This window comes from Phaenicophaeus curvirostris, chromosome 1 (genome assembly GCF_032191515.1).
Source record: "Phaenicophaeus curvirostris isolate KB17595 chromosome 1, BPBGC_Pcur_1.0, whole genome shotgun sequence".
Lineage (NCBI taxonomy): Eukaryota > Metazoa > Chordata > Aves > Cuculiformes > Cuculidae > Phaenicophaeus > Phaenicophaeus curvirostris.
The window spans coordinates 12,383,973-12,411,529 of NC_091392.1; the positions used below are offsets into that span (position 1 = coordinate 12,383,973).

General features: G+C 38.5%; 1 protein-coding gene across 16 annotated transcripts in view; it reads left to right on the forward strand.

The window, feature by feature from the left end:
• MAGI2 (membrane associated guanylate kinase, WW and PDZ domain containing 2) overlaps positions 1–27,557 on the forward strand; it is a 741,259-nt gene that overhangs the window by 476,683 nt on the left and 237,019 nt on the right. For all 16 annotated transcript variants that reach the window (XM_069878960.1, XM_069877803.1, XM_069878147.1 and 13 more), the window contains 2 exons: positions 11,787–12,002; positions 24,455–24,668. In XM_069878960.1, the coding sequence (XP_069735061.1) occupies positions 11,787–12,002; positions 24,455–24,668 (430 nt within the window). The remainder of the gene's footprint in view (positions 1–11,786; positions 12,003–24,454; positions 24,669–27,557) is intronic.

The following is a 27,557-nucleotide window of genomic DNA, read 5'->3' on the forward strand; positions in this document are numbered from 1 at the left end:
CCTAAATTCTGTCATAGTCAAGAAATTAGTGGGAAGCATCTATATCCCACACATTTTTACAGCAATCCTATCCATGCTCAGAGAATGCATAATATGAGGCAGATGCATGGCAAAATGCCCAAGCTTTCATTGCGGTGATGACACGTTCTTGGTAGCCTCACAGCCACTTTCTTGGTAGCCTTGTGAACAAATAAAAGAAGCAGTGGAAGGTCAGGGTTTATCTAACGTCTCACCTTGCACTAATAGAAACTGCCCTACCTCCTAGATGAAGCTGACCCTCCATTCCTTCTTTTGGAAGAAAGACACTGTGAAGCTTATAATTGGTGGGGCCTGAAGAAGAGCAAGACAGAAGTGGCTTGACTAATTTAGGAATGAGGAGATTCATCAAATGTGGCCAAATTCATTCATTAGAGACTTCAGGACTATCTCTTTCCCTGTTCTGTTGTTCTACCAAGATTTGATAAACTTAGTCCATGCAATATCAATTACGTCATTCCCAAATATCTATTAGTTTGTTTCTTATCTGATTTTTTTTTAATTACTCAAAAGTAATTGTTCTTTAAGCCTTTTTCTTCCTTCTGGCTGAAAGATGCATTACATCACAGGTAGTTTGTGGTTTTTCAGGACAGCTTTTAGGTTTCAGGATTGCCTTATTATGCATCTTTATGCAGTAACTGAGCTCTGGAGGAGCTAAAATTCTTTGTTATACCACAAGTATTTATTGGTAGTAATGTTACGGATTAAGACTCCCAAAAGAAAAGTAAAGCTCTATATCTCTATCATATTGGGACAAGGGTGGTAGACAGTGATGTCAATAAAAAAATACCATGTTAGAAAGAGGTATCATACTGATTTTAAGGGAAAATAGGAGCACAGTGTGTCCATTAAATGTTTAGTTATTGCTTAGTATTTAGGATTTATAACACTAAATTACCTTTAAAAACCCTGATTATTTACTTTAATGTGGCAAAATAATAATCCTCTGCTAATGAAAACAGAAATTTTGCAATTTTTTTCTCTGGGATTTTTTTTGAAGGTTTTTTTTTTATTTTCTTTACCTGGAATTACCGGAAGTTTCTGATAGGTATTTTTATTTCTTCTGACAATTTCTTAAGGGAAGAACCAATAAGGAACATCTGATTTATTCACATTGTGCAAGATGACTATCCAGGACAATCTACAGATGTCTTTTTAGGCACATAAGGCAAGAATTCCCTATTTACCTCTCCAGTTGGCAAGATAACCTTCTCTGGTAGCAGCTTGAATAAATGAATACAAAAACTGATTGACTACAGGCATCCCTCTCAAAAACAAATTTGAAGAAAATGTCAGACAAAATTAACTGTCTAGACCGCCTTCTTGAAGTTGCCAAGGAAGTCGGAGATGACAAGTTTCTAACTGTAATCCAGAGAAAATGCCACTGTGAAATTGTATAAGGTGTCTATAAATGCAGCTTGTAAAATAAGTCTAACTTCCTATAAAATAAAAGAAATACAGTACTGGTTAAACCAGGGTGGATGCATTAATATAGCATCTTGTCTCAGGCAAAGACAGGTCAGAAAATTCTCAAGACTCTAAGACCTCTACAGTATATACTTTTGAGCAAACTTCAGCTGATCCCTGCTGCCCTATACAATTTTCAGCTGCAGCAACTATGGATTGATTCAATGTATACAATCTCTCAAAAATTTCTGGTATAGGAGCTGAATGTTCTTTTAACTGATTCCTGGTTTTGACTTACACATCACTCTGGAAAACTTAAGAAGTTCAAGAGTTTAATTAATTTTGAATGCAGGTGCTTCCTCTCACTGACCTTCAATTTCTCATCTCTAATTTTATGTACATTTTGTATATATGAAGCTGCTAGGTACAGTGAGCTGTCCTCAGTAATGCCAGTTTTTATCTAGAAAGGATAGTAATTTTATAACATGATGATTCCCTGATTTGCATTTATCAATAATAAATTTCATCTAGTGTGATGCCTTTCCATACAAATTTTTTCTTTTTTTTTTTTTTTAATTTCTTCTGAAGCTTCAGAAACATCCACTTCGGTGGCCAAATTAAACCATGAAAAATTTTATCTAGAAATTTTCTTAGTACTTTTCTCATATTTCCTTTCCAGATCACTCCTAAGCGTGTAAAGCCATGTAGACATTACTGTCATTACTTCCACAAGAACTTTAGCAATAATGTATAAATTACACAAAGTGAGAGTTATGGGGAAGTAGACAATCTCGTAGTTTGTTAAGCCTAAATCTTAAGTGACAGCAGAGGGCAATAGCATGGTTTGTTGTATTGGGACCTTGGTTATTAAAGGTCTGAATCACGTCATATATCAATAGCCATCTAAAAGCTGGCTGGACCTTCTTGTAAGGTCAGCAACCAAAAACATGTACACTTCCAGAGCTCAATTCATCCCACCTAAGTTCACTACCCACGGCAGATAGGTAGAGCAAGCTGGTTATTTTAAACTATTCACCTATCTTCTAAGCAGCAAAAGAGAAATGAGTTTAAAATCTATTCTTATCATTTAAGGCACAATGAGAAGTGACTGCTCAAGGGCTGAATCCAAACAACAACAGCCAGCTTACAACAAAAACTATACATACGCTGTGGAATGAAGTATCAGTATCTGCTTAGCTGCAGCAAAGAATACACTGTTTAGGAATTTAACCATGTCTCTTTTATGGGAAAGCAGAGGTTTCAGATTGTACTATAGCTTTTTAGAAGATAAGGTCTGATGACAGAATTGCTTTAAAATGTGCAAAATACAATAGAAATATTTACTAATTTATCAAGCTGCATTGTTGCACAGTCTTGTACCAAAATCCTGCATTCATACCTGTCTGTACTCTTGCTTGTGAAATTCAAATGTCCATCTGTATTAATTATTAATTCCTACCCCCTTGTCCATGATTTTCCTGAAATAAGTAAGAGCTCTATCTAGATTTTTCATTTCTCTCATGCTGTGCTCAGTATTAGATCAAAACATGGAAGTTAAAGGTCACTTCATATTTGCTGGTGTTTGGGAGATCTGTGATGATGTGCAGTGCGTGCAGCACACTGCTGCATCTGATAAGCAGTCATCTCTCTTCTAGGCCGTTATCTAAAATTTATTTGTTCTGCTTCTCAGAGAGAAATATAAACTCGAAGAATATTTTGGAGAAATAAGGTTACGGCCTTAATCTTTGAGGAATCTTAAAGCAAGACAGTTACCTCTCTATAGCCACATCCACCTGGACTTAACGCAGGATGATTTGTAGTTACTTTACCTGAAATGTATTTACACCTTCAACCCATGGGGTTCCCAGGTCTGACGAGAGAACTGTTATTTCCCAGCTGTTAGAGATTTAGTGCTCAAGAGCATTGTATCTGTTCACAGGATTTGATCGATGTAGAAATTAAAAGGGAAGATGAAAACAGTATCTGTAATGGTGAAATTGTTCTTTCTACTTGCTTCTTGTACTCTTTACACATAATTTTTAGGGATTAGTCTTGCATGTGTTCCTAAATTTGTAGATGGGCTACTATAAATATCTAAAAGATTAATTAACAAAATCTAAGGTATGCAGAATATAAAACCTAGAACTTATAAAACTGAAAGAAAAAAGAAAGAATGCTTTAGTTAAAGAAAAAGAAACAGCTTTGTAAAATGGAACTGTGGAAACGGGGATGAAGAAAACTTAGCAATCTGAACTCTCTGAACTTGACTTAGCATGAAATGACATCTGTGAGGAAAATAGATATTTTAATACCAGAATTAACTTTGGATGCCCTAATTTGGGGGTTTTAAAAATTTCTGAAAATCAGAATTGGTCCCCTGTGCAGATCTAATATACCCTATCAATACCTTAAGGTTACAAAAATTGTTTTGCTACTGATATTTATCTTGAAAAATACCAATTAATAAAACGAGTCTCTGGAGCGAGTCCAGAGAAGAGCGACAAAGCTGGTGAAGGGGCTGGAGAACGAGTCTTACGAGGAGCGACTGAGAGAGCTGGGGTTGTTTAGCCTGGAGAAGAGGAGGCTGAGGGGAGACCTCATTGCTCTCTACAACTACCTGAAAGGAGGTTGTAGAGAGGAGGGTGCTGGCCTCTTCTCCCAAGTGACAGGGGACAGGACAAGAGGGAATGGCCTCAAGCTCCACCAGGGGAGATTTAGGCTGGACATTAGGAAAAAATTCTTCACAGAAAGGGTCATTGGGCACTGGAACAGGCTGCCCAGGGTGGTGGTTGAGTCACCTTCCCTGGAGGTGTTTAAGGCACGGGTGGATGAGGTGCTAAGGGGCATGGTTTAGTGCTTGATAGGAATGGTTGGACTTGATGATCCGGTGGGTCTCTTCCAACCTGGTTATTCTATGTTTCTACGATTCTATGAAAACAAACTCATATATCCTTACTTTTATAGTCTTCCCCTGTCTATCTGGAAAAGAGAGTTTCCTACTGGGGGCAGTTGGGGTCTGATGGTAAAATAAGAGCAAGTCTGTCATGTGAGAAGGTTTGACAGTCTGTCTGTCTCTCTCTATTCCTATATTTGTGAATTAAAAAACTTCCTCTGCAGTTGCTTTCGTTGGAGGCCAGAACACTCCTGGGCAAAAATCCACAGCTATAATTAGTGATTTAATTTTAATGTAGATGAATAGACAATCCTGAAGCCAGTTATTAAAATGTCATTAGTTGACACAGAAGTTACGTATCTGCCTAACGTCTGTTAGCAGAAGCTGCAAAGACCAACCCAAATGAGAGTTCTGCCTGGGGAAGAGTTGCAGGAACACAAGGCATCAAAAATCTCCCTGCCTCTGGGAATCAGCTGGACAGCCCTTGCCCTGGGAATGCACAGGCAGTAACTCTGTCCCCTCTGTTCTAGCAAAACCCAGAGATCTCTGGAAAATATTCTTTTTCAATAGCTTTAGCCATAGCCCAGTACAGTTAAAAAATATGAAGGGCGAAAACCAGACTATAACAAGTAGCCCTGGGGATCTTTATATCCAACAAGTATGGAATTAGCTCTGTATATCATTTTTAACTCATTCTGACAGCACTCCCAAAGTAAATAAATTTTAATTTGTATTTTTAATTCAGTCGATAATGTAACAGCAAGGCTCAGAGAACTAAGCAATCTGGATTCAAAGGCTTAATTAGAAAAAGAAAGGCTAAGACTTCTCTGAGATCTTCAGTCTCTGGCTGAAAATACAGGAACTAAAAGTAACAGTAAAGATCCTAGTACAATTTTGCTTCATTTTTTTTGAATTTTACTTACTTTGGCACCACTCTAAGAGTTTTGCACCTTTGATCTATCAAGCAACATTGCTTGATGTGTGAAACCAAGAACAAAATCTACCTATCTAACCTTACGGCAGTGATTAAAAAAGCCCTAATTATAGTATAGTTACCCGTCAAAATAAATTACTCAGGGCGAGTGGGTGAAAAGAAGTTTGCAAGGATTCCTTAAGGAGGTGGTAATTGTCTTCAATTTTGTTAAAATACATTTCTGATTATATTTTAACAATGTCTATGTACTGTTTTCATCTTTGGGAATTTTATAAAGTGGTTGTAAGAATTTTAAGAAAGAGCTTTTGCACTTTTAAAATATTTTGTACTTGTGTATTTGTTTGTACTACAGAGCATGTTTCATGGCTTACTAAAGAAAGCTCTTAAATTACATGTACAGGTGACTAGAAATGTTAGAATAAAATAATTTAATAAGATGTCAACTGATTGGACATACTTCCATGGCATAGTGATGTGTGGGTCTGACAGCACAGGGAAATGAGAGCACGGTGATGCCACATGTTTGGCTCCTGGAGGTTCTCACAGAATTTCAGTCATCCATGGAGTCTGCATTTAGGAATCCTTCCTGACTTCAACATCCATTGCACACGATACTACATTCTTCAGAGAAGGTATCTGCAACCCATTCAGCTGGGCTATGTTGGCCATGAAAATTTAATGCAAAGTTTGAAAGACTACCAACCATGTATGATCTTGCCCTACTGATTATACTGCCAGTGTGTTGGACCTGCCCTAAGCAATACCAGAAACACAGATTTTCTTTCCTCCTGTCTTCTGGTAATTGCCAGAAACCTACGCACAAATTTGTGTTCAAAGAATGCTCCTTGTGTGGAGCCCAGAGTGCAGCAGTCCCCTGACATCCCAGGGCTTGCAGGCTGTGGACCACTACAGATGGAGATATTGATTTCAGATTTCCTTTCATTGTTGACATTGTACTTTTTAGTTGCTTCCAAAATCTGTTTGCTTGTTAGTTTTTTACTATAATTTAGATGATGTTAAGGCAACTTTATTGTAGATTATAAACAGATGCCTCTTGATGTGTGCAATAGGCCTGTAGTCATAAACAAATGCAACTATCATTTTTGAATGCAATAATAAAATACTCACATTTATTATTTTAGTTAAAAATTAAGATAATTTCTGCCTACCTAAACCACTGCATACCATTTCAATCTGTTATTTATCCATATGCATTTGTTTTGCAAGATGTTAAGATATTGAAAGTAACTCTCATATCCAGACAATAATTAGACTTCAGAGTACTTGGCCCTTAATTTATTATCACTAGGGAGCAACCACAAAAGCAACATGTAGAGATTTAATATTCATCATAACATTCACAGTTATTTTCCTAATAACTGAAAAATAAGATTTGTCTTTCATTTCCTAGAGTAGTGGCTGACACACAATTTTGACTGATACCTCAGCAACTCAAAGTTGTATAAACAGTACAGACAGATCAATCTGAATGAGGATGCTGAATAAGCAGAAGCAGGAGTGTATTTGTAGCTCGGTATTGTTTCATCCCACTCTAAAAATAAGTGTGAAAAGGAATGCGTATGTCATTCTGGGCTCAGAATCTGAGTCACACTGTAGTTGGAAGCATACAGATTAAAAGCTTTTAGCTCTGCTGTACCTCTTGTTTTCTGTCTGATTATTTACCCTTACTATAATATCCTAATTCTGCAGCATAGCTTTTAGCTTTTCATGATACTTACTTTTATAATTAGACTTTATATTTTTAGATGAGGTCAGTGGAGCTTCAGGAGCCAAGAACACTCCAAGCAGTAACCCCCATCCTCCTCAATCTAACAGTTCACGCTGGCTGGTGCCAGGATCTATGGGCACCAGCTATGTTCTCCTCCACTGGAGGAGATGCAGACCATCCACAGCTAGGGATACAGAGCTGGTAAAAGCCTTCCCACCTGGAAGGATGGAAAGTGGAGATAACTGCTTTGTCCTGCATTTTGGCATCTTTCCTCACAGAAGGAGAGAGGGGCTGGGAAGCTGGCGGTGAAGGTGCTTGTCAAGGCCAGGCAGAGGAAAGTGCATATAGGTCAGTCCCTGCAATGCAGTGCGAAGTGGAGTGCAACATCTTGGGAGACACATTGATAACTGCATCCAGTACCGGGGATCTCTGGGTGTCAAGCACATCAGTATAGAGACTGTTACCAGATCTGATTATTGTTAAAATTTCAGCATAGTGATTCTTCTCCTTCTTTACTACCATCCAAATTCTTTGTCTTTTTTTCTTCCACAAGGGCTTACCTTTTCTCAGCAAGCAAGTTAGGATCTATTGCTTCATCATCAAACACTTTATCGATAAAATAAAAGTCTTACTACTTTCTAACATTGGTGAGATCAGATTAAGAAAAAAAATAGCTTCTTTGTCCTCCTCATTTTCTCCTTCTTATGCTTCTCCTGATTTTCTGACTTACTTATCTGGTCTCTGTCATCAGGGCCAACCTCCCCATTAAATTTATCTGACTCCTTCTTTGCAGAATCAGTTGGGCCTTTTCATACAGCTTAGGGGTGACAGGGTATACTTGGTAATTGTAACTGCGCTATGGCTTCCAAGCAACTGTGACAGCAGGGTCAAACAGGTTAGGTTAGACCATCTTCAGTGTTCAACTGCTCTTGCAAACATGCGGAGAGCACTGAGACAATCAGGCACAGCAGCAAGATGGATTAAGCAGCAGCAGTTTTTCCACAGTTAAATATGTGTTCTGCACTGCCTGTCTGCATAAAGGCTTTTAGTCAGGTCCAGCACAAAGAGCTTAACTTAAGCTCTGCTGGCTTAAACTGACCCCTTGACCTTGTTCAGGGCTGGCAGAGGAATATGCTCACAGTTTTTAAGTGTAACAAGGAGGCACCTGAGTAAAAGAGCAGCTGCACTGAATCAAACCAAGGGAAACTGTAGCCCAATACTCAGCCTCTTTTACTGCCCCTTGATAGGTGCTAAGGCAAAAAATATAAGAACAGGGAAGTCACGCAGCGATACATTCTGTGCTCCACTGATCTACATTATGTGGAACTCTTGATTCAAAATTTCTACCTTTACATTTAATAGTCTTTCATGTTTTCTTTTTCTTCAGTGACTTTGTATACTTGCTTTTGGACTGTATTTATGATACTGGCAGCATCTAACAGTGACTGCCACTATTCTCTTATGCTGTGTGAAAAAAACATTTCCTTTGCTTGTTTTAAACCTGCTAATTTCATTGGGCATCTTCTTGTTCTCATGTAGTGAGAAGCCAAGCATTCATTCATTCATTTTCTAGGCACTTTCCCAAGGTTCTCCTGATTTTACACGTATCTGCCATATCCCACTTCAGTTGTCCCATTTCCAAGCTGAAAACTCCAAATCAATTTAAGCAGTTCCAAGCTTTAATTGCCCTTCTTTCGTTCCCCCATGTAATTTTTGAGAGGCAAGTACCAGAACAGCAGGCAGTATACAAATGTGGGTTTGTATAGTGCTGTAAAGGTGTTTTCTGTTTTGTGCCTCAATACTTTTTTTAAAGCTCCTAACTGCTGGCTTTTTTGACTACAAATGATCACGGGATATATATATTCTCATTTAGTAAGATTTCTTTTTTTAAAAATTCTTTTTTTTAAATTAAACACAATTGAAATTACTTATTTGGTATGCTTTTTGTATCTGCAGGAAGCTGAATTTCAGTACTTTATGATTACTGTTTCAACAGCATCATCTTGAACCAGCCCTGTCCACTGCTCAGGCAAGATTAGAAAGAACTGTTTTTATCTGAGATTTGTTGTTGCAGCATTGCAACAAAAGTTTGCGTGTTTAAACATTTAGTCTCTGCATTATGCCTAGATATAATAATTGCTGAGGCTTTATGAGAGGGTCTCACATTAGCTATAATGGTAATTTCTAAGGGTTAGGCAGGGAATTTCAGGACACTGAGAAGCTCTTTTTGATGGGACAGTGGGAGAAGGGCAGTGAAGCTTGTGTTAGGTCTGGAGCACAAGTCTTATGATGAGCAGTTGATGGAACTATGATTGTTTAGTCTGGAGAAGAGGAGGCTGAGTGGAGAACTTATCACTCTCTACAGCTGCTTGAAAGGAGGTTGCAGTGAGACAGATTTTTGTCTCTTGTCCAAGGTGACTAGCAATAGGGCAAGAAGAAATGGCCTCAAGTTGTGTCAGGGGAGGTTTACACTGGATATTAGGAAAAGCTGCTTTACCAAAAGGGTCACCAAGCATTGCAACAGGGTGCCCAGGGAAGTGATGGAGTCACCATCCCTGGAGGTATTCAAAACGCATGTAGATGTGGCACTTCGAGACATGGTTTAGTAGGCAGGTGGTGTTGGACTGATGACTGGTCTTGATGATCTTAGAGGTCTTCTCCAACCTTAACGATCCTATGATTTTATGATTCTATGATAAAAGATAAAGTTCACATTAATTCTAGTTTTTCTTTAATAGAGCATCACTTCTTCATTGAAATGTCTGCGTCTCTCATCCTACACATTTTTTCCTTTGGAACTGTACTGATTCTTTTCGTCATTTTTATGATGCACTGATTATGTCAATATATGTGCACTGATTTCTTACTTTTATTTGCACTGCTTATGTGTATATTTGATTTAAGGATAGTTAGGTGGGTAGGAAGATAGATAGACAGATAGACAGATAGAAGAAATCAATAATGCAAAACTCACTTTTAAATCATTGGTTACTGGACCATAAAGCATAGAATGTGTTATTTTAGAGGGCAGAATTTGAAAATGTAACTGCACTTTCATTTTGGCATTGAAAGAGTTAAATGCTCTGGCTTCTAATTTTAAAAGTGTATCTGAGATTTTCATGTATGGAATAATCATAGACATTTTCTGTTAAGATTTTTGTCTCTGTCTCCTACTAATGTACATAGTCAGTTGAAGTGAAAGAAAGTATTTAATATCTAAAAATAGAATAAGCATGTCCTTCATTTAATACATCTTATCTGCTATTCAAGATGCTAGCATTACTGCTAATTAGAACGGCTTTCAATTTTGTATGACAGCGTTGAAACTAAGAACAAAGGGGAAAAAAAGCCAATGTACTGCACTTCACTTTCATGGTTTGTGTCACTGTGGTCCTATAATCCCAGAATCGGTGTACTGATATTTATGAAATCAGTAAAAATCAGCGCATACTTCACAAATTCTGTGAAGCTTATGGCATCTGGGGGACTGATTAATTTTCAGACTGGTAAAATGGCTTAGGTCAGGAAGGAATTTTTTAAACCAAGGAATCCTTTTTCCAAAATATGTATATAATGTATTTCTTTGTGTGTTGCGCTTGTATGTGGTTAAAATAATTTTTGCCAGTTTATATTATTATTTGATTGTGCAGAAGCCCTAAATTGTCAGATAAGAATTAGAAAATGTCATATAGTCTACAAATATCTTCAGCAACTTAATATCCTTACATAGGTTCTTTTTTCTTTGAAAAAGTTTCTCAGAGCTGGACAGTATTTTTAGTTTCCCATTCTAACTACTGAAAAGAATCTACTTGTAAGGCATTGTGTTCACTGCCTTTCATGCAACTTGCAGATGAAAAAAGATACTTCTGTCTTATATTACTCTTAATGTTTGCTTCTAGAGAGGACTTGCTGTTGTTTTTATATATTCCATTATTTATTATTTTGATATTTTATTTCTATTTTTTAAGGAAAATTTGAGGTATCAGTAAGAAAACATTTTTAAGACCAGATGTGGTAGAAATGCAAACATATTGATATTGAGAGATAAGATCTGACCACAATCCATCAAATCTGATAAACCTTCTAACAGAAAAGTAGATGATTCAGAGGAAATTGCCAGAAATTTCATGAGAGACAAATAGAGGGTAATCTGTCATTCACCTTAAATCTTCTCAGAATTCCTTAGTACTCTGAGATAATTTTAAGCCTTAAAGCATAGGGTTTCAACTTTCTTTGAAAATATATTAGCATTAACTATTACAAAGCTGGAGCTCATGAATAGCAAAATTTTGACAAATAAGAAAACTGCAGATCTCTGAATCATTGAAAGATTATTTTATTTCTAAGCAGATGGGAGAATTTTGGGAGGATGAAAATGATATAACAGTCAATAGCCAATACTTTTATGGTCCTTTTAATTCTTCAGGAACTTTTGTATTATGGCATAAAGGTTAGAAAACAAATTTGTCTTATCTAATGGTGTGAAATAAAAGCTGTCGCATATTTGGATGAGAGAAATATTAACCTACACTGTTAAAGTTTCAGTAAGTGCTAGCATGGTATATACATGTAAGCATGATTTAATCATTAGTGCTACCACCCTGAAAATTTATTACCTTTTCATGAAAGGTGAATATTTAACTTCACAGAAAACATTTTGAACTAATCTTTCTATCAGCTGTTGAAACAGATCCTACCTCATATAATCTTATTAATGTAAGAGAAAGGAAAAAGCAGCATTTTTGTGTTACTCTATTTTTTTACTCTCTTTTTTTTTTTTTTGGCAGACAACTATTACGGCACTCCAAAGCCTCCAGCAGAGCCAGCTCCATTGCTGTTAAATGTAACAGATCAGATCCTCCCAGGTGGCACCCCTGGGGCTGAAGGCAAACGTAAAAGGAATAAGTCTGTAAGCAACATGGAGAAGACGGGTGTTGAGCCACCAGAGGAAGAAGAGGAAGAAAGACCTGTGGTCAATGGAAATGACGTGACAGTAACACCAGGTCTGTTCTTCCTTCTTACTTTGCATTTCTGTTATTCACAGACCTCAGTTACCTCCTTCTGCAGTGAGAATATGCATGTTCAGGTAAGGATGTTCTTGCAAGACTGAAAGCCAGGAATCCTGAATGATAGGATTTCTCTGAAACCTAAAAGAAATTACTTGGCCTCCATTTTGGCGAGTCATCTCACTTTTCTCAGCTACCGTAAAGATATCTACCTCTAAATTACTTCCTTTGAACCCTCCTTATACACAAAATGGAAAAATACCTACTTTCTGAGTATAGTTCCTGTGACCTGTTTTAGATTTTTAGGTTAGGAAGGCAATCACAAGTGCCTGTTTCTGTCCATTGACTATAGAGGGAGTCTAGAGAACGGCAGCTTTTGTCAAATGAATCAAGTCTCTGTGCTTCAGGTTTCCCTGTCCTCAAACGATGATATGGAAGAGCTCAGTGCATTATGAAGTGAACTTCTATAAATTGTTGTGAAATCTCAGTAATATTGTAGAAAAGTAAAGTTGTAATCACATTATTGAATTTGTGGCAGCAGCAATGAAACTTAGCTGGTAGTACTACCAGGAAGGACAGTTTTCAGCAATGTTCCAGAGCCTGCATAAAGCTGATAAAAGTTTCAGTTGTCTAGCCCTAAAAGGCAGCAGTTATTTTACCCCTTGGATCATAGTTTTTCAGAATAAAAGAGGCTCAAGATATTGACCAGTATCCTGACTAAGAATACTCATACCTTTTCCCAAGGAGGTAATCGGCTTCCCCTTCAATGTTTCAGCAAGTCACTATCTTGCAGTACTTAATAATTTTTATTCTGAAATACCATTTAAGAAATTATTTTGTTGTTGTTGTTGTTCAAGAAGGAAATTTTAGAATTTAGACTTCTCTGTCTCTTTGAGAAATATCTCTGTGAATCCTTTTTGGTAAAATTAGAAATTCTGAAACAAATCATGTAAGTAGAATTCTGTACTGACAATCATATGGATGAGAAGATAAAATGAAATAGTGCAACTACTCTAAATGTGTATGTAAATGAGAAACAAAAAAATCCATTACTTAAACTTCTAACCACTGTAAAAAGTTTTTTCATGCTGCAGATTCTACTTTTTTTTTCTCCTACTCCATTAGAAAGTGTATCAAATCTAGTATCTTGGCATCAAAGGTGTATTTGCCACACACTTTTCTGTAGTTTTTACCCAGTGTAACATGTAAGGGCAAATCCGTGTGCAGAATCCATTCCCATGTAAAAAGGGGGTGGCAGGGAGCAGTAGGGTGAAAGTGAATCTCATTCTTCCCTCTAAGATCACCATAGGGCTGCAGCATTACTCCCTGGCTGTTGCCATCACATGCTGTATGGGCTTTGCTCATCCCTTGCACACAACATGGCATGTGTCAGCAATGGTCTGATAGTTAGTGCCTTTTCTACAAGCTAAGCAGAAAAGGATGAAGACCAGAAATCCTTACATAAAACATCAGCACTGGTTCTGTTGCCAGGATACTTCCACAGCAAAAGAGGGAAAGGCAGGATTTGGTCTCTCATGTGTATTGTAGAAATCATTAGAAAGATAATTCTTTGCAGTTATTCGAAATGTGCCACATAACAGACCATTACTGAGGAGCAATTTTGAGGGCAATACGTTTCAGCTCAAACTCCATCAAGAGGCGACATTTACCTGCTTTTCTCCTTGTGTTGTACACCTATAATTTGCTTCTCCCAGGCAAAATCTATGTGGACAATGACTAGGTGGCACCCAAGAAACAGGGGACTGGCATGTGCTGTGTTACAAAATGAAATATATGAGCAGCAGTCTTAAGATAGCCCCACCTCCTCCCCCTCTGTGCCCCCCTACAAAGTAATTCCTGTAGATGTGGCCAGCAGAACAAACAGTGCCTGTGTTGGCTCTCATGGTTTCATAAGCAGAGTTTTGTTGTTCATTTACACTGATTAAGGACTTTGGGGATTTTAGCAAAGCAGCTCTGTACATACATGCTGCGTTGTCTTTGTTGGGCAGTGTAGCTCCCACGGACCCTGTTACTGCAGTCATTTTCTCTAAGAGCTGACAGGGTCTTAGCTACCTCTAAAAGGTGTTTGTAGTTTATGGCTTTGAATAATCAGGAAAACCAGAACACGATAGGGGTTTTTGTTTTTTTAAACTCTTGGTGGGGGGACCAATCTATTTTTTATAAAAAAGCAATGAAGGTAGGGTATTTGTTATTTCCAGTTCTTTTAGAAAGTGCATTCCATTTTAAATTATTTGCTTCTAATGGGAGTCTTTTATTAAATACGGGACTCTTGGGATATTGATGCCCAGGAACTTAATGGATTATTAACTGCCAAAAGTAACAGAATGGCAACTCAAAGGACTGCTGTAATGCCAAGGGCTGCTGGAATGAAATACTATCAGGTCTAAGATGAATCTGAAGAAAATAAACCCTTCTTTATAAGACCAGTAAGACACACTTGTAGTTGCAGAGATCTTTGTGCTTTTGGTCTGATTTTCCAGACTGCTTTTCAGAGTCTGTTGAGATAATCTGTGCATCTGAGCTTTACTAATAGCAATCAAGTTTTCATTAATTCACTTCCACATACCTTACTTCATAGGCCATCAAATTTCCCTCAAGCAGTTGCATATGGACAAGGTGGTGATCTTCACCTATGATTCATAATTGTCTTGTTAATTTGTGCTGTCCAGCGTGTTTATTCTTTCTAATTTTTGTCACCTGTCCTCAGCCCAGAGTCCAACATGGATCTTCTCAGTTCTTCTCTTTTAGGGGCTGGAGGCTGGCCAGAGGGGACCGAGGACCATAGTGGCCACTCAGCATAAAATTAAAGCTGCCGCGTGTGCTGCAGCAGCTGAGGTGGATGTTGCCACCCAGACAGAGCCTCAGTGGGCACATGCAGCTACCCAGACCCTGGGCTGCAGGCAGTGCCCCCCTCCCACACTGACTCACGCCACTGGTACTGACTTCACTTCTGGAAGCTGCGCTCGCATGGAGGAACTCCTGCGCTTGGTGGCAGAGAGGGAAATGGCTCAGTGGAGCAGTGCCCTCTCACAAACTCAGCAGGCTGCCAGAGCTAGCACATCTGTGCACCACCCATCTGCCAACTGCAAGACTGAGGGAAAAAGATTTGGGGAATGGCAGTAAGTTCCCACCCGGCGCAGGAAGCCTGTTGTCCCCATTCAGACAACAAACCCCCAGATACTCTTGCAGAATAAATACGAAGCACTGCAAGTGGAATCCATCCCCACAGATGAAGAGGGTGGCTCCCACAGCCTAGAAACCTTCCATAGGCTGCGCCATCCTCAAATGACCATCAAAACATCCTCTGAGAAAAAGAAGAGGAGAGTGATTGTCTTGGGGGATTCCCTTCTAAAGGGAACAGAGAGACCATTCCACAGGGAGGTCTGTGGCCTACTGGAGCATCAGTGAAGGACATCACTTGAAAATATCCTCCCTTGGTGAAAGCCACAAATTATTCCCCTCTGCTAGTATTTCAGATGGGCCACGATGACACACAGTGCAAGAAGCTGAGAGCAATTAAGAGGGACTTGAGGGCTCTGGGGAAAATGCCTCAGTCTTTAATAATAAGGAAAGTTGTTCCCTGTGTGTACATACCGAGGAGTTAGAGGAGCAGATTGAGGCTCCCATGATCCAAGAGGAGGTGGTTAGAGACTTGCTTACCCAGCTAGACACCCACAAGTCTATGGGGCCAGATGGGATCCATCGAAGAGTATTGAGGGAGCTGACGGATGTGCTTGCTACACCCCTTTCCTTCATCTTCCAACAGTCCTGGAAGACTGGGGAAGTTCCACTGGACCGGAGGCTGGCTGATGTTGTGCCCATCTACAAGAAGGGTGCAGGGAGGACCCAGGGAACTACAGGCCTGTCAGTCTGACCTCAGTGCCAGGGAAAGTCATGGAACAGGTGATCCTGAGTGCTATCATGAAGCACATGCAAGAGAACCAGGTGATCAGGCCCAGTCAACACGGGTTCACAAAAGGCAGGTCTTGCCAAACTAAGCTGATCGCCTTCTATGACAAAAAGTGACTTGCCTACTGGACAAGGGAAAGGCTGTGGATCTAGTCTTCTTGGACTTCAGTAAAGCCTTTGACACAGTTTCTCACAGCATTCTGCTTAGAAAAATGTCAGCCTCTGGGCTGGACAGGCGCACACTCTCCTGGGTGGAAAACCTGTTGGCTGGCCGGGCCCAGAGAGTGGTGGGAAATGGTGCGAAATCCAGCTGGAGGCCAGTGACAAGTGGGGTTCCCCAGGGCTCAGTTCTGGGTCCAGCCCTGTTCAATGTCTCTATCAATGACCTGGATGAAGGCATTGAGTGCACCCTTAGCAAGTTTGCGGACAACACTAAGCTGGGTGGAAGTGTCGATCTGCTGGAGGGTAGGGAGGCTCTGCAAAGGGATCTGAACAGGCTGGACTGCTGGGCAGAGTCCAATGGCATGAGGTTTAACAAGGCCAAGTGCCGGGTCCTGCACTTGGGGCACAACAACCCTGTGCAGTGCTACAGACTAGGAGAAGTCTGTCTAGAAAGCTGCCTGGAGGAGAAGGACCTGAGGGTGTTGGTTGACAGCCGACTGAACATGAGCCCAGGTGGCCAAGAAGGCCAATGGCATCTTGGCTTGTATCAGACATGGCATGACCAGCAGGTCCAGGGAGGTTATTCTCCCTCTGTACTCGGCACTGGTGAGACCACTCCTCGAATCCTGTGTTCAGTTCTGGGCCCCTCACCACAAGAAGGATGTTGAGTCTCTGGAGCAAGTCCAGAGAAGAGCAACGAAGCTGGTGAATGGGCTGGAGAACAGGCCTTATGAGGAGTGGCTCAGGGAATGAGTTGTTTAGCCTAGAGAAGAGAAGGCTGAGGGAATACGTTATTGCTCTCTATAACTACCTGAAAGGAGGTTCTAGAGAGGAGGGTGCTGGCCTCTTCTCCCAAGTGACAGGGGACAGGACAAGGGGAAATGGCCTCAAGCTCCACCAGGTGTGGTTCAGGCTGGACATTAGGAAAAAGATTTTCACAGAAGGGGTCATTGGACACTGGAACAGGCTGCCCAGGGAGGTGGTTGAGTCACCTTCCCTAGAGGTATTTAAAAGATGGATGTATGAGGTACTGAGGGGCATGGTTTAGTGTTTGATAGGAATAGTTGGACTCAGTGATCCTGTGAGTCTTTTCCAACGCAATGATTGATTCTGTGGTTCTGTGATTCAGGATGAAGCTTTTGGCCATTATAGAATGGAATACTCACAGTCCTTCATCCCAGACCAAGTTCTCTTGGGACAAAATGGGGTTAATTGGGAGATGGAATGTTTCTCATCCAAATTTCATAAATTATATGTCTAAATGCCTTACTTTTTATTTGAACTGCTTGTCCCTGCTCTCTTTCTTTAAAGTAAGGAGAAGGAGGCAATTGCAAAGAGACCAATAGCTGGTTTAGATGCCCACTTTAGGGGATCTCCTTTACAATCTAGAATGCTTAATTCAGCCTACAGAGGGGCCTAGATGGTTAAATTTAAATTAAGATCTCAAGCAGCATGTGAGAGACACAATGTATAGATTAACTGTTAAGGTGGCCAAGTCTAGAGTTAGCACTGGGTTTTGTGCAATTAGTGCAATTGCCCACGTTACTGGACTTCTGGCTGCTCTGGGTTGGGTCTCTGCTATTCACTGGTTTAGATGAGACATCTTGCACCTGAGATACCTTTTCTGATGTACACTGTGTTGAAATGAGTGATTTCTGAAAAACTAATTCTTTGACAAAAAAGGTAAAAAGATTCTTGGTTAAATTGTAACCTGCTTGTCAAACATTCAGTTTTCACTATGTCTTGGTTTTGGCTGGGATAGAGTTAATTTTTTTCCCAGTAACTGCTGTGTTTTGAATTTGATATGAAAATAATGTTGATAAAAAATACTGTTTTAGTTGTTGCCAGGTAATGCTTATTCTCAGTTGGCATAAAGTTAATTTTCTTCCTATCAGCTGCTAGATCTACTACGAGAAGAGCGTTGATAATGCACTCATGTTTTCAGTTGTTGCTAAGAAATCATGGATTTTTTATTTTCCTGTTTCTTCAGCACACAGGTGCAGGGCCAAGGCAGCTAACCCAAACTGACCAACGGAATATTCTATACCATAACATCATGCTCAGTTTAAAAATGGGAATCTGGGGTGGGACTGGGGGGGATTGGTCATTCAGATTCCATGTACAGTGTTCCACTCACAGCTATGTCTGCATTCACTGTGTTGTCTGTGCTCACTGCTACCACTGCACTAACTGAAGTAACTGCTTGGGACAGGCTAATCATCACCAGTGAGCGGCTGTATTTTAATATATTCTACTATAATTATTATTACTATTCTGTTACTATTATTATAATTATTTTCTCTTCTTTTATTGTTCTATTAAAATTTTTTTTATCTCAACCCACAAGTTTTTCTTCTCTTTTTGCATTCTTCTCTCCATCCTGTCAGGTGGGGAGGGGTGAGAGAGAAGGTGTGTACTGTTTAGCTGCTGGCTGTGGGCTAAACTACAACACACTGTTCTTGCTGTTTGTGTCTGCAGAGAATTAAGTCAGGCTTCTCCACAACAAGCACCATGATTTGACACTGTATTGGTCATGTCACATTTGCATCACACTTCTGATTGATTAAGTGTTTATTACTCAAACTCCAGAAGAACCACTCTATCATTGAAAGAATGCTTATGTATGTGCATTATTCTTAAACTACTTGAGCAATGATAAGTTGCACCCAGAGAATGAAAGTTCTGGCAGGCACAAATTAATTGAAGGATAAGACATGACATGAAGTTTCAAAATGATCATTCCATGCCTTTAGGTTGATAATGAAGCAAAAGGCTAGAGTCCCAATGCCATCAATCATCACACAAGGTGCAGTAGTCCCAGGCAACAGGTTGAGCTTATTCTTTTATTATTACACAGCAAAGACAGCCAGAGGCATGAAAATAACACACATGGCATCCACGAGCCATGAGACTTAAAAAGGTTGGTATCCATTGATTTCTGTTGTAGGTGTGTTCTCTAACCTCAATTTATCACAGCTAGGTCACAACCTATAACCTACAGAATAACCTATGCTCACACAGTCTCCACATCTCCTGTTTCCCTTCCCCGACATCAGCTTAGTTCTTATTGTGTTAGCAGTCAGTGGGAGCAGGGCTATCATGCAAAGCACCAAAACTGAAACATGGCTACAGCTCTGTGGGAGAGGGGGCAGCTCTAAGCCTGCAGAGTGATATTTCCACAAGAAACTAGTTGCACATAGCTCGGCAAACATGAGTTAAACTACTCTTGTGTCCAAGACTTATTTAAGATGGATGGACTGTTTCCTGTGCAGAATTTAACAAATTAGTCATTTAGATAGAATAAGGATATAAGGATCTGCAATATTATCTTTAAAAGCTGTTGAAACCACTCCTTGAATTATTATTTAATAATATTTACTAAATTTGTTCTCTGCTGATATTGCTTAGGTCATCTGAGTTGGTTCTTTTGGAAGAAAGGAATAGGTTTTTAAGCTTTACTGCATGAATAATCTGCCAAATTAAAATAAATGCATAAAATGACAAGGTCCTCTGACATATTTAGATGACAAATTTCGAGAGTCAGACTGTAAATAAAAGAACTAATTTAAAGTGCAAGCAACAGTGTTCATGAGGGCTTGAATTCTGAGCCAATCACAACATAACTGCCAGTTATTTTTTTAAAATTGGTCACCATATTTTCTAAGGGCTGGATAGAGAATACATCCTATCAACCAGTAATGCTTTAACTGCTGGTATTTGGAGCTGGAGTACTACAGAGGTGAACTTACAGTATTCAGTGATGAGTCTGCAATAACTTTATTGGTGCCTATTCTGTCCCTTCCTAGGACACTCACTCTTGTGATACTGTGGTAAAATGCTTTCGGAAACAGGACCATGTCATCTCTTTTCTAGTGAGACAGCAACTCTAATAGGCTATTTCACCCAACGTAAATCAGTTGTTTGGTTTTTTTAGTGACAAAAATACTTCTTGACTCATACTATGGTACAATATTGGAATATTTTTATATATCATATATTGATATATTGTCTGAATATAATTATTTGTGCTCACAATGTGTTACTGTAATATTTCAAACTTTATTTGTACAGTTACAACACTGCTAGTTTTTAACCAGAATTCCTGTTTTTTATCAAAGCAAACATTATATGTGAATATAAATATGTAGAAAGAAAACCAGTAAGGGGAATATCTACCTTACCTGGAGTATGTGAACGATCAATATATATAACAAATAGCAAGATGACACTATAGGTCTGTATTCCAGATAAGTGTGACTAGGATGTCCATTGTGTAAAACAATGTTATTTAGTAGCATTAGACAATTCTGCCTTAGTTTTTGGGAGTTTATTCATCATAATATCATCATCCATTGTCAAAGTAAGCTATTAAAAGATAATGATCCAGTAATTAATTATTAATTAGATTTGCTTTGCAATACTTATATTTTTAAGTTACTAGATAAATGTCAGGTTCCATTTTCCCCTTAGCAGTCTTAGTGTTAGTTAAGCTCAGAATATTTCTTCTAATCCTCAATGTTTAATTTTCACATTTTTTCTGCCATCATGATGGCTGGGATTTTTTAATATAGTTATTGAAAATCAAGACTCAGACCTTTTTAATAAGATCTTGAGAAAGAACGTGTTGCAGATACCATAGTAAAATCCCAAGACACAACAGTGACACCAAATGCATGCTCTATCACAGAATCACAGAATCACTAGATTGGAAAAGACCTCCAGGATTATCGAGTCCAACCATTCCTATCGACCACTAAGCTGTGTGTACCATGTGATTTTATGTCTTGTCTCCAGTTTATCTGTACAGTATCCTTCCTATAGTAGAAATGTGGTCAAGGCTGCATGAAGCCTCAGAAATACAAGTCACAGATCTGTCAAGGATCCTTGAGACAGACGAGAACTTATTTTTGCTTTGGAAATACAAGAACAAAACCACCAAGGAATATGTCAGCAATTACATTGTCCTATTCAAACCCATATATCCTCTCTGCTTTGCAGAAAACTTTTACATATCTGAAAATGCTTCTGCTATCCATCACTTTCTCCTCAAGACTAAAAAAAATCTGGTTTTCAGTCTTCCCACCTTTCCAATCTTTTTTTTCTTTCTTTTTCCCATCTTCCTTGACATGAAATTCTTAAAACTGGGCACATTACCCCTGATTAAACCATACTGTATCTGAAGGTGCAAGGACCTGTGTTGCATATGCTTGTTCTTCCTACCTATTGTGATGCTTGCTTTTCTTTTGCAATACTATTATTACTAGACATCCTTCAGTTATTTACTCCCCATCTTTTTTTTTTTTTTTGCAGCTGATTGTGTCATTTTGCCCCAGACATGCCACATAGTTTGGAAAGCCAAGGCTGGGGAAGAAAAGGGTATTTGGGAGTAGTAAATAAGGAGGATGGGACTTCAGATCCCCTGAGATCCTATTGCTCTGTTGTTGGATGCAAGTAAAACTTGCATTTGTGTCTCTTGCTAACTCATTTCATACTTCAAATAGATTCATATTTCCAAACAGTGTAAAATGATAATAATACCACGCTGTTCCTGTATGAGTAAAGATTTAGCAGCATGAGCTGCACATAGCTGTTCAAGATTGGATCTGATTATTTTTTTTCCACACTATTCAAAAATACTGTATGTGTCAATGTCAGAAGTCTTTTTTTAAGATCATGAAAGCTGTATCTACCATTCCTCCCCAAGGAACAGTGCCTGTTACTATATTATGAAAAGAAATAAAATTAGTTTGACACAATTTTGTTTGGAAATATCTTGACAATTATTTGTCATCTTTGAAAAACTTGCCTGTAGGTGGTTTGATTGCTGGTCCTTCTAGGAATTAAAAACAGAAAGAAGTGATGTTACAGTTCTGTGGGTCTAGCGCTTCCTCTTTTTACAAAAAGTTGTAATGGATTAATTGAGCAAATTATTTCAAAGGGAACTTACATATTTGAAAATGAAAAGTATAAAGTATCTAAAAATCCTAAATCATGGATGATTTGCCAAAAGCAGGAATCTGTCTGTCTTTTCTTAGTTTCTTTTCTCCATGAAGTATCAAAGGTGTAGCCATTACTACCCATGAGTCTGCTTCATTGGTTTCCTCAGTAGTCTACATTTCGCTTCATTATGCTCTGCCAGCTGAGAGTGGCTGCTTTAGCTGTGTTGTACCTGACTTGCTCTGTGCCCACTCAACTCCTAGTTCTTTAGCCCTATTGCAAACACTAATTATGTTAGTCATTTAATAACAGGTAATGTTTTTGCAGTAGTGACTGAGGCAAAAAGAGTGCTAACTGCCTTGGGTAACTTATGCATCATATGTTATTAGCTTTCCTTCCTTCCCACATAGTGAAATGAGTCTACTTTTGGTATTATTATTATTATTATTATGATCCACTTGCAGAAGATTTTCTTGTCACCTCTAATGTCCCTGACTTTATCTCATTTTCTAGGCTGACTATTCTGCTTTGCTGTTACATACCCATATGGTTTTCTCAGTTCGTCTTTAACAATTTAATTTAGTTTTCACCTTTTTTAAAATTCTAAATAAAGTAGCAGACCATTGGAAAATCATGGCTTAATCAAAATGACCTCTTCTTTTTTTTTTGTTAGAACAATTTTTGCTTGAACTCTTAGTATTGTTTATTTATTCTTTACCAGTTCTTCTGATCTCCTTTTCCCTTATGGTTGCTTGCCATAACATTAAAGTTATTAACTCTGAGAGTTTATTAAAATCCAGGGATTTTAAGATCATTGTTGTTAACTTTTTATTTCTCTTTCCTGCTGTCCTAAGTATCACAAATTAGATCATTACACTCAAGTTGTCTTCCACCTCCTACATATTTCACACAAGTATTTGCCTAGTTTTGTGTTCTTGATACATCATTAGTTCATTTAAAAAGTCATCTTCTTGAACCTTGTAGACTACATTGTTGACTTCTTTTATAACATATTTCACAGTATGTTCTCAGTACTCCTCTGATATTAGTTGTCTGTGTTCCTATGATTTTATCTATTGATGAGCTTATGTCATTAGCCTTCATGTAACTTAATGTAAAGCCATGCTCATTAGATCTGAGTTTCATCTCTCCTCATTTTTACTACCTAGAAACTGAGCCTAAGCCTAAGCAGGACTGATTTTGGTTTATCTGACTTAACATGGAGGGTCATTTCAGCCAACTGGGATCCCATCGTTGTCACTGAAGATTCAGTCAATATATTAAAATCCTGAATACTAATTTAGTTGCAGTTTGCTTGGCCAAAAATAGGGGCCTGAATACTTTTTCAGTGAGTTCAGGATTCATTTAAGAGCAACAGAAAGAAGGATCCAAAGTTGAGAGCTTCTGTCGTCCACTGACACATTTTCTTAAGAACTAATTCCTGGATAGACCATATGATAAAACACAGATTACAAACGCATACCTAGTAGAGTAGTCAAGAAAAGATTGTGTTTTCTTCACTGTCAATAATTGTGTACATGGGAGTCCTACCTCACATGCAGATGAACATGTAGGCTCTTAAATGTGGAGGTAAGTGTTCAAGAATACACATAAGGCACATCTAGACTCCTAATATTGCACACCTGGTCTCAATTTAGCTGATTTTTTGAGGTACCTTTATGGTTACATCTTATGTTTGTGTTCAGCGCATGTTTTAACAGGTATCGCTAAGTTCTTCTACACGTGCTTATCTAGAAGTATATGGACTGAACTGGGAACTGATAGATCAAGTGCTGAAAAATTCATAGGAAAGAAAGACTCATTCCTGAATATGGTCTTTGTTGCAGTGAGACAGAATCATATTCCGTATAAGAAGCATTTGCAATTGGCTGTGGGAAACTAAGCCTCCCGCAGGTTATACTGGTAATAAAATCACAACCACTTTCTATACAGTTAATGCAGTGCTATGAGATGATGGATGTCATATTGATTTCTTTGATGTATGGATGTAGGTAAAGCAATAAGTGCCTGTAGTAAAACAGCAGCGTAATTGTTTTATGCATCTGTAGTTTGAAAACTTAAGACACAAGACAGTAGCACTGCTGGATAAGAGGCTGCCTTCTGCTCAATACTAACTGCTGGTCTGGAAGGACTCCTGGAACAAAATAAGCCAGGACTCTTTGAATTGTTTCTTAGCTCTTTATTAGTTCCTTGTTTTATTTTGAGTTCATTGCTTTATTTTCTTTTATTTTATTCCAGGTAAAATGCTTGATCAGAGAGACCCTTGTGTAAAGACAACAGAGTTTTTCTCTTTATTTCAGGACTTGCAGTCCATAGAGTATTCCTTGGAGACTTGCACCTAGTAAATTCTCCACCATTAACTTGCATATCCAAACCCTGTAATTTTTCTTCTCTTGTAGAGTCAAGCGAACATGAAGAGAAGAGTACAGGTGCCTCAGGTGAGGTATCTTCCACCCAACCTTGTCCTGCACCAGGATATACTCAGCCTGAAGAAGCAAAAGAGGATATGGATGTAACAAAGCAGACTAAACAAGAAGAGAATGACGACTTGGGCCCACTGCCTGATAACTGGGAAATGGCTTATACCGAAAAGGGGGAAGTCTACTTTATTGAGTGAGTCTGATTTCTTCTCTTTCTAATAATTGTATGGTATTTAGCTGGATGGGGAAATGGTTTGTATGGCCGAGTGGAGCATTTCGTCCTTTCTCATTAAAACAGCAGGAATGTTCTGGATGTCAAGGCTCCTGAGAGCTGGTGTCAATCCCTGTATTACTGACTTGCATTAAAGCATGCTGTTTTTAAGATAGATAACTGGACTGCTTTCCTTTCTTCTGTCAAAAGCAAGGCTTTTTTTGCTGTCCTGGTGCTTATGGGAGAGTAGTGCAATTGCAGGACCCTTCCTAATGTGGACAGGGGTGCAGAGGGTTGAACTTTTTGCCAATTTAAAGGAAGATAGGCAGGCTAAAAACTAGCTCGTGAACAGTAGGGGGAGGTCATGCTATATTTAGAAATAGCAAAAAAAATGAGTGGACAATGAGGAGAATTAATTACGTGGAGAAAGTTTTTCCTGTTGGTAGGCTATACATACCTGTGGCTACTCTTGCTAATTAGCGCACTCATTGAACAAATGGGTATCAATGTTCTTTCTTGTCTAAGTGCTGTCATTAATATATCTTGCCAGGGTAAGAAAACAGCAAATGAGTGAGTTAGTATAAGTTCATGTTCCACAAAAAGAGAAAGGAAAACTCAACGTCTTAATCAGCAGAACACTTAAAGAGGGAGCAGTAGCATTTGTGATTGCTATAAGGAAATAAACACTTTGGAGCATTAACAATTACTCTGATTTTTTCATAAAAATAACATTTGGTGATGTCGTTTATGCTTTAAGTCAGTTTCATGTAAAATGACTGTCACATGAAGTGTAAACAATAAGAATAGAGTTTGTGTGTATAATATTTCCTGAACACTGGCATGATCAGCTATAGCTTATGGAATATACAAGGCTGAAAAGAGCAGTAATATTAAAATAAAATTGTCTTTGCTGAAGAGGGAAAATATGTTTATTCTAGGAAGAGAGTAATTATAGTAACTGTGCCCAAGCAAGCAGAGCAGAACTAGGATGACCACAGGGCTGGCTTGAATGCTTATTTCCTTCTTACCTCACTCCCAAATTTAATTTTTCTGCATATGTCAAATGCTCTGACATAAAGCAGGCTGAATTATGTAGCACTTTTATTTTACTTGTTGTCACAAAAAAAACTGTGATATGTTTGGAGGGTGGGGGTAGGAGGGATCATTAGCACACCAAATTGTGACAGTGCTCAATACTACGGCAGGCAGTTTGATAGAAAATAAATATGTATTTGTTAACTAATACAGTGAATGCAAATAGCCCTGCTACTCTACAGAGCTGCCACTCCACTCCACAAATTCCTTTGATGTTACAGCTTACTTCCTTTCCTGGAAATGCTCTGGTTTACACTGCAATTCTGATAATGCTCATCATTCACTTCCACTAAATGAATGTTATGCAAAGCAGAGATATCAATCAGAGGTGCAGACTGGATAGAAAGACTGTAATAAAGACTTCTTGCCTTTGAGATTATATTCTTCTATAATGTAATTGCAAAAAAAAGTGTAATGGCACATCTGTAAAAATTCCAGATTATTTACTAGAATCCTAGCAGAGGAACAGCTCTTTGATCATCTGAGTTTTCACACTGCACAGTCTTCACAGGGTTAAGTAGGAATGTAATGCTGTGGGGATGCTGTTAAATTGCCTCTTTGTTTAGAAGTCTTTGGTTAATAGCATGAAGAGACTCCATTTGATTTCACAAAAAAAAAAAACGGAAAGATAAAAAGACAACAAAAACCTATTTGTCTAACAACATCTCCCTGAACAGTAGTGAAGATTGTACTGGATTATTGAATAATAGATGAAAAACAAACATTTTTAAAGTGTACATCACAATGGGTGAAAAAAAAGTCATACTAAGCAGCATCTCTTATTGCTTTATTTGATGCTCTTGTGAATTATGCCTTTAAACCCTAAGGTCTTCAGGCAGCAGCAATCTCAGGTTCCAGATTGTTACAGATATATCCAAATGTCTCAGATTTCATGACAGCATTTTCATTCATTCACCTCAAACTAACCTCTAAAATTTGTACGTGAGCTTATTTATTGAAACTGCCATCAGAAGCAACATGGCAGATTTACAGTGAGAGAGGGAGTGACTTCATAAGAAAGATAACTGTCTGTAGACAGTATTATTTAGTTATTAATCATTAATGGCCTAGTTAGCATTTTGTAAAGCACACTGGAAGGAATTCCCTCTGCCTCAAGGCCTAGTAAGAAAAAAATCATATACTAGATTCGCTGGATATTTCAGAGGATGGTTATATTTTAGAGCATGGCTTGGTCTATTTCTTCCTTTCTTTCTCTTTTTTGACATAATTGCATGACATTATGTTTACATATACTAGCATTCCCAGACAAACAGGAAGAGATCCTTACTGCATAATCCTTACCACTGTTTTTCAGGATTGCTGCTTAAGCATGTTTCTTTGGTTGTTTCCGGCCACCCTTATATATGAATCAAAATTTTCAGATACAGGCACAGACTATACAAATAGGAGACCTTTTCCTACATTTTCTTTCATTGAGAACATATGCTGATGAGAATATGCAATAACTAAAAAGCTGTACATAAACTGGAATACCACCAAAAGAAAATCCAGTTGTGCTCCTTCTTTTCTGCTTTAAACAGGGCTAATTACAGTGACCTATTTGGCATGCTTAAATAAATTGTAGCCATTACTGATTTTTAGTTTGTCTCTTTCCTGGGGCTAAATAAAGGCTGCAGTTCCCCATAGGCTTCAAATCTCACCTTGCCAACTATTCTCAAACCACGTACTAGAGACATAGGCATCCAGATGTCCTCCCAAAGTCAGTAGATGTTGGCTGTGTTGGATTCTGGGCAATCAATGTTTACTGTATTCATC